Here is an 8,304-nt window from a genome sequence, read left to right on the forward strand (position 1 = left end):
ATGTGTTAGAATATTAACATTGATAAGAAATTTCCCAATTAAAATTATTTATTTTGTCCTTATTTTAAGGATGAGTTTGAAACCATGAATTTAGGAAGGATGAAAAAGTCTTAAAATCACTTTTGATCCTCTGTATGGTTACTTATTAAGAAGGGATAAAGGATTAAACAAATAGAAATACCTAATTTTATCGCTTTGTTATGTTGACAAGAAAGAAATTGGAAAAATTACTCTTTTTTATTTTAAATGATTAAAATAATCTTATTTTTAGATTTTTTTTTCTTGTTAAGAATATTTATATATTTTTATATACATATTTTACTTTCTTTCGTACTATTTCTTATCAAATATATTTAAGAGTGGCTAGTGATGAAGAAGTTAAAAAAATACACAAAAAAATTTTAATTTGAATTTTAGTATAATCATTCTTTAAAAAAATATATCATTTCTCATTTAATGATTTACAAAATTACCTGTCTTTTCATTTTTTTTCTTTTTCATCTTCTTTCCTAAATAAATATACTATAAAAGAATTAAATCTTTTAAATAATTTTATGTTTATTTTTTTATTGATAAAATAGATAATAATAATAAAATTCAAATATAGAACTTTATGATTTATGAAAAACTAAGACCATGTTTAGTCATCTGTAAATTTAATAGATAAAATTTACAAATAATTGGAATAAATACAATATTAGTTGCCCCAATGCTGTGTCTTTTTTTTACAAGTTATCCAACGATTGTTCACCTTCTTATCCACAACGCATTTAATTGTATTGAAATTAACTATTAAATATGATTAACAGAAATTTACCATCAGTTAAATATAAAAAATTAAAGTCTTATTTTAATGATAGACAGTGAAAGGAAAATTAAAGTGAAGAATAATATTTGTAGTTATATCCGCCATTTATTTTTTAAAGACTTCAAAGTATACTAAATTAAAGGATCTCAATGGATTTTTAAAAAAATAATTATTATAATTTTTTAATGATATTTAATTAAGATTTTTTAATATAATTTTTTTTTATAATATTTAATTAAGATAATCATATTTTTTATGAGTATATCAAAATTTGATATTCAATTAAGAGTTTTTTCACTTAAAAAAATTTGTTGGTATTTAAAAAATAGAAATTTCAATAGATGATTTTAAATAAGAAATTTTGTAAGACTTTTTATTATAGTTTACATGTAATTCATACATCTAATAATTTCACAACATTTGAAATTTTACACTTTTTCTCCTTATATCTCTCCTCTTTCTTTCTTTCTTTTCTCTCTTGTTTCTCATTATTTCTTAACTCTCTTTTCTTTATCTCATATTCTTTTTTTCTCTCTAGTATTTCTTGCTTGTCTCACCTCTTTCCTTTCCTATCTTAGTTTCTCTTCTCTCTCGCCTTTTCTTTTTTCTACCTCATATATAACTTTAAATATGTAAAAAAATATTAATTCAAAAGATATTAAAATTAATTATTTATTAAAAGATAAAAAAATTTGTGTTGATTACGCTTTTCTTTATTATTTGTTATATTTTTTATATTAATTTTTATAATATTAAATGTGTTTTATAAATCATATTTTTCTATGAAATTCGTAAAATATTTTAAAAGTTTTATGATATAAATTCATCAAAATTTGAATTATAAAGTCTTTGATTAATATCCATGTTTTTTTAAAAATAAAAGTCATGACATTTCTTTAAAGTCTTTTAAAATTTATAAAATACTTAAAAAAATTTCATGTTAAAATAATATTTCAAAATCACAATCTAATACATCCTTTAGTTATTTATTTTTTGTTATTACTAAGGAGTATCCTGTCAAACACAAAAATTAATCTAAAAAAGAACTTGATAAACACCAGATAGTATCTCTTCCGGATTGAGTTAACTTTACGAAAAAACAAAAAAAGTTTAAGAATAATTTTGAATAACTGTATAAGAAGGAGAAAAAAGATAATGCATTATTATATATATATATATATATATATATATATATATATAATATTATAATATTATAGATGTGAAATATCTATCATCTTTATTGTTTATTAATTTGTTGAAATAATTGACAAATCATATTTAATAATTTCTTCATTTTCATTTCAACTATATTCTTTTCTTCTCAAGACAATGTGGTAACTTTATAGAAATAATTCAATCAAATTGTGATATATTGATAATAAAAAAATTAAATTTTTAGTAGCTAGGATATAAAGTTATATTAAACATCTTAATTTTATTTATTATAAATAAATAGTATTTAATTAGAGTATTATATATAAGATCAATCTAATAATAAAAAAGAGATAAAAGATGAGATAGATACATAATAATTTATGTTATAATTATAATTAATATAATACATTTAGAATATCAATAATGTTAATATCTTACAAATATCTTATGATAAAAATTTGTATATTTTTATCGTGTCTTATATTAGAGTCAGTTTACGTGATACAAAGAATATCACAAATTTAAACTCCATGTCTTTTTTTAAAATACGATAATTTAGGAATAAAAAATTTGTTTTTACATCATCAAGTTCAGAAAAAGAAGAAAGAAAATCAGTAAATCATATTAATTTTTTTTTATATAGTAAAGATCATTTAAAATTTACTATTTTGATAAAAATATAGTAAAATACTTATAAATTATTTAAATGTGATATGACAATATGAAATTTAATAAAATAAAATATATTATTAAACAATTTACATTGTGATGCTTTAAAATTAATAAACAACAAAACTGAGTCAACAAAAAGTTGTCTCTCTATATTTAAAATAGGTATATATGGTATGGCAGAAATTAAATAAAAAACTATATATAATATTTAAGAAAATAGAACCGTGGATGTGACTGATTGTTTAACTTTGTGAAGAATTTTGTAACCTAACGTTTGCGTCTGTTGTGGGTAGACTGTGTTTCTTGGTTATGTTCTTTTGGGTCGAGTGCGTTTGTTCATTTAACCCTACATTGCTAGAGCATTATCCCAACCCAAAGCAGACCCAACATGTCACAAAATGTTAATACATGTAATTTACATAACTTTACTGTTTCTTCGTTGTTAAAATATTTTTTAAGATTATACAGACTCTCTTACATAGTGTTGGTCAAAGAAAAATGAAAGAAAGAAAGAAGATAATTTTATAAATTTTTGTTGTTTAATTCAAAGGAGATGAGAATGTAGAACAGTAAAATTTGTCCTCATCCAATTTTCACTTCCCTTTAGTGTGGAAGAAATTTAGAGAGAAAAAATAATTAAAATACTTTCAAGAGCATAAACTAAAATATCTTTACTCGTATGGTAACAAATAATGAAAGTTAGGGTAAAAAAGAGAAGAAAATGTGAAATGTCACGGAATATAGAGATGGATCTATACTCATTATAAAGAAGATATATAATAAATAAATGTTTTTGATTTATACTTTTAATTAACCATTATTCTCTTATTTAATAATTATTTTTAGCCTCCACTTTTAGTGGATCAATATATTCATCATTTGTTAAGACAAAAATAAATGAAAGAAATGTTTATATTTTCTAAATAACCATCTATAATTATGTATTTATTTATTTATTCTCTATTTTTATTTATATTTTTTAAAAATTAAGAGACACAAAATGTCTCTTTTCCTACTGCTACATATAATAAGCCACACATTATATTTGTTTCCTTTTTTAAACGAGAGGTAAATATATTGATTTAGTAGAGGTATATAAAAAACCAATGGTAATACGCAAAAAAAAAAAATGACACCTTCTGTATCAACAAAAAAAAATAGTGATTCCTTTTGGAATTGTTAGTACACATAAATTAAATATGTATTTGTTTTATTTTAAAATTTTATAAACGTACATTAAACAGAAAAGATAGAAATAATTTCTTTTTATATTTAGGTGCTTTGGAAAACAATTATAGTTTTTTAAAAGGAAAAAACAATGAGATGCTAATGATCGATGTCTCACTGATGTCCTGCCTGAAAATGTTTCTTGAACACAGAAATAAGGCAATAAAAAATTATTCCTTTAATTTTATGACATATTTTTTAGACTTGTATATATATAAATATGTGTATATATAAATAATATACTATACAAAAAGATATCAGTAAACAATATAAATAAGTATATACTATGCGACATCAGTCAATTTTATTTTGGCTAAAAAAAATGAAAGTATGTCCAATTGGATCATCCAGAAAGGTTTTAAGTTGTTCTTGCAGTTTAGTTTCGATTCTTATATTTACATGCAACAGATGTATTAGGTTTTTTTATTTTATTTTATTTTTACACCAATGTATTAGTTATTGGAATATCTTTAATAGTATAACTCATTTTAAGTTTTTAATATACATTTTATGTGTCCTTTTATTACTATTTAAGATTTAAAAAATTTCCATATTTTTCTATAATAAAAAAATCTAATTTGAATTCTTAATTTATTTTGTATATTCTATAATAGATCTATATTTTTTTTCTATAAGAAACCAGTTTTTACATGTTCTTACGTACATGGTTATCAGGTCACTTCACTCCAATAGTAAAAAAACTAAGAACCAAATTTTATTCTAAAAGCTCGTATAAACCTCATATTAGAGATGAGCTTACAGTTGCAAGCAAGGAATTGTGAAAGAAATGTTAATGTTGCGGCCATAATTGTGGTTTGTTGCGTCCCCTCAGTTCCACTTTCACTAACAAGGGTAAAGTAAAAGAACGAATTGTGATAAGTGAAGCAAGCACTATGAAATTGTAAATTATATTTATACATCAGAATGGATTTTGTAAGCAGATAAATTCAAATAGAAAGATTGATCCATTCAGAGCCATCAATATAGCTAAGTGAAATAAATGGCTTAGCTTCCTCATCGGTTAGCTCCCTTGACCATGATACTCTCCCCGCGTAGCTTGCTCCTGGTCCTGTGCATTTGTACTGTCCATAGAACACAGTCCTAGTGGACCCAAAATAATACAATAACATTACTCACATGTCTCAATATGTATACAGCAAATAACAATATAGAATAGATTAGGTAGCTCAGGCACCAAGTTATACAGACTCGTATCTCCCTATAGTTACCTACCCTTTTTTATCTACTAATTTCTTTTTCTTCAGAAACTTCATTTTTTTTATAGCATTTTGTGTATTGAGCGTGACACGTAGATTTCCACAACACGTTATTGTTAGGTCACTTCTCTTCCTGGTGGCACAATACTCTATCTGGATATACCCAACAATGCCCTTATTCTGTCATCAGAGAATAGACTCATTCATTATTCTTATATGGTACGATGGAGAGTTGGAGACTGACTCTAAGTGCGTTTGTTTGTCACTTTGCATAAAAGCATTCAGAAACATTGTGTGCCCCTACTAGTGCAAAAGGGGTTGTCACAAGAGAAGGTAATTCTGAATAGAATAACACCATGTACTTCCCATTGTAAGAGAGATGACACTGGTGAAACAAAAGTGATTTGAAAGAAATATTATACTAATTAAGTTATGGAACATAATTGTTATTTGTTACGGCCGTTACAACATTATAGTCAACAATTTTACATAGTGATGGTGATCATTTACATTGAAGACAGATAAAAACAATTTTGGCGATGCAATCACATTAGTTGGGTCACCTATAAGATTAAAAAATTGGACAAAAAGAAGGGATTTTGTGTTTCCATGTAGTCTAGAAGATTACAAATAGGGGAATTTAATACTGACCAACACCAAACATCTTCAATGGCATTAGTGGTGCTTTTTAGCTAAACGGAGTAATTAAATTCATTTTGGGTCTGCATAAATTTTAACTAGGATAAGCACATTTAACATTTTAAAGGATAAGCACATTCATTTTGCATGCACAAATGCAAATCTTAGCTTCAATGAGTTATATTTTATATTCAATTAAAAAAGTTACCAACTAATTAAGTGCCATTGTTTGTGTCACAATGTGTGTGTGTGTGTGAGAGAGAGAGAGAGAAACTTACATTTCACGGTTAGGGTCGCCCCAGTTATACCATCCTTTGGGAATGATGATGTTGTCCATGTAAGTGTAAGCAAAGACAACGCGAGAAAAGGGACCCCAAGCCCTTCCAAGGTAAAGTGCCCCCGAACCCGTGACCTTACAGTGAACAAACGAGAATCCCGTGTCTTCTAATAAACTGCTCCTTCCTTGTGCTGTTAGGGCCCCTGTAAGCTGTGCTATGGCATGCACGTGACATCCCTAGTAAGTGTTGTGTTACCAATCTAATCAGAACATGTTACCATACCGTGTCTATGATTCTTAATCAAAACATTATTTCCCTTTTCTTTCAATTAAATGGAAAGGATAGAGGGAAGGAACAAATTAGATTCCATTTCAGGTTAATTTATTGGTTAGGTGATACTGATACGGCTTAAATTAATATTAGACTATAGTACAACTCAGATTATTTAACAGCAATAGTTCAACATCACAGCTGTAAAATTAGGGAGACAAAATCTAACCTCAAAGAGAGAGAGAGCGTTGCCAAATATGAAATCAACAGAGCCTTCAATGTAACAATCCTTATAGTAATGCCTACCCAGTTGATCATAGAGTGTGTCCTGTGCCCCTAAGAATTTGCAGCCTAGGAATATTGCTGTGTCTCCTGAAATTCTCAATGCCACTGCTTGCTTTCCAACTGCTCCTGGTGCTGGAACCGGGGCAGTGTTCTGCATGCACAATATTTGCTTATGAAATCACAAATAGAGCAACATTTAAACCAAAGTAGAGTAATAAAGCTTGTTAGTTACTTTGAATGTGATGTTCTTGGCTATGAAATAAGGAGCATTCACAGCAAAAGTTGCAGAACCATAGGTTCTTAGTGGCTGGCTTTGAGCTGTGTCACCCCATTGAACGATAGTCTTATCTGCTCCTGCTCCTTGTATCGTTATGTAGGATTTGAAAGGAGGAATGCTAACTTTCTCCCTGTATAATTATGAAAAAAGAGCTAGTGAATAAGAATTTTAAGTCAAATGTAATTCACAATTTGTTACAACATAGAAGAAAATTTGCAAGTTGCGAAAGGAAGAGGGTAAAATAAAATAAAAAAAGAGGACAAGGCTGAAAGAAAGGACAGTTGATTAGCTGCAAGGTCTTCTGTAGTCAAAGACCAATTCTCAGGCATTTGAATCACAAGGGAAAAAGACACCCAAGTTATTATCACTCCCTATGTACCACAGCTCACACAAACAAAAATATAATAATGAACGTGGACAGGACAAACACCAAAACCCATGTCTCACATGAACAAAAATCCATATACAAACAACACATAGCAAAAAGACTAGAATGTGGCAGAATTCAAGTGGCATGACAAGAAATATAATACTAGTACTTACGTGTAAACCCCTGCATGGACCTTAATTACCACTCTAAATATATTGATGAATGGAATGGAATCAATGGCAGCTTGAATTGAGGTAAAGTATCCTTTACCGGGCTTCTTAGAAACGTGCAAAGTGTGAGAAGGAAAAAGCTTATTATTTGCTGTCCTAAAGATAGAATGTTTGAGGCCACCCACAAATCTCACCCATTTCATGAACTGTTGTTCTGAAAATTGAGCTCTGGTCATGTTGATAGATAAACCATTCCCTGGCTTAGGTCGAATTCCCTTGGTGTGGCATTGTGTTGCACTTGGATTATGCAGAAGAAGAATTACCACAACTAAACCATAGAAAATGATATGAAAATTTGACATTCTCAGAGAGAATGTTGTGCGGAAAAGAATGACAAGGTGGGGGAATGAAGTTTGGAACTACAAGTGCTGTGTGAATTGGCTTGTGTCATGGTTTATATACAGGTAAAGTTGGTACTTGTTTACATGTGGGACTGGAAAGTGAAGCTGAATCAGAGAATCATTGACAGAGAGAGAGGTCACGGGTGCTTCTACTGACATGGATAGAGAGATAGAGAGAGTGAGAGAGAGATGAGCAATCTAAACCACAGGACATGTTGCACTTTTTGCCTATAAAAATGTTGTTTGAAATTTATTTATGTTTGGACACTTTTACTTTGTTGTAATTGTTGTTGCTTGTTTGGTGCTGCCCGTGAGCCCCTCTCTTTCTGTTTGTGTGTGACGATGAAATTATTCTGTTGTGATGACGGGTCGTTTCAGATTGTGCTTGTATAACAAATCTCGACGTCTATCTTGGGATACGGGTGGTGTTGATTTGGTATTTTTATAATTGAATTTTATTAATATTAAAATAATATTTGACCAACAAAAATCATCAATCATAAGCATAAATTAAATTTTTATTATGAGTTTTAAG

The 8,304-nt window shown here is 28.0% G+C and overlaps 1 protein-coding gene across 3 annotated transcripts; it reads right to left on the bottom strand.

Moving 5' to 3' along the window:
- Positions 1 to 4,732: 4,732 nt before the first annotated feature.
- On the bottom strand, positions 4,733 to 8,051 carry LOC109799595 (putative pectinesterase 53). Of its 3 annotated transcripts, none has more exons than XM_020360181.3 (5): positions 7,372 to 8,048; positions 6,784 to 6,958; positions 6,496 to 6,702; positions 5,997 to 6,205; positions 4,733 to 4,963 (listed from the first exon to the last, which is right to left on the bottom strand). In XM_020360181.3, exons 1-5 carry the CDS (start codon positions 7,728 to 7,730, stop codon positions 4,810 to 4,812), a joined length of 1,104 nt encoding a protein of 367 aa, XP_020215770.1. In that variant the 5' UTR covers positions 7,731 to 8,048; the 3' UTR covers positions 4,733 to 4,809. The 3 variants fall into 3 exon arrangements, with proteins under 3 accessions (XP_020215770.1, XP_020215769.1, XP_082925170.1); XM_020360180.3 differs by having other exon boundaries at positions 5,997 to 6,232; positions 7,372 to 8,024; XM_083069044.1 differs by lacking the exon at positions 4,733 to 4,963 and adding an exon at positions 4,989 to 5,259 and having other exon boundaries at positions 5,997 to 6,232; positions 7,372 to 8,051.
- Between the last annotated feature and the right edge of the window lie 253 nt (positions 8,052 to 8,304).

The sequence above is a fragment of the Cajanus cajan genome, chromosome 2 (assembly GCF_000230855.2).
Source record: "Cajanus cajan strain Asha chromosome 2, NIPB_CcT2T_4, whole genome shotgun sequence".
Classification (NCBI taxonomy): domain Eukaryota; kingdom Viridiplantae; phylum Streptophyta; class Magnoliopsida; order Fabales; family Fabaceae; genus Cajanus; species Cajanus cajan.

Excerpts from the sequence above, each read along its gene's own strand:
- LOC109799595 (XM_020360180.3), bottom strand. The coding sequence starts at position 7,730 with ATGTCAAATTTTCATATCATTTTCTATGGTTTAGTTGTGGTAATTCTT. Across the intron at positions 6,233-6,495 it reads ACGCTCTCTCTCTCTTTGAG|GGATGTCACGTGCATGCCAT; the intron begins GTTAGATTTTGT and ends AACACTTACTAG. Across the intron at positions 4,964-5,996 it reads GGCGACCCTAACCGTGAAAT|GACTGTGTTCTATGGACAGT; the intron begins GTAAGTTTCTCT and ends TGGGTCCACTAG.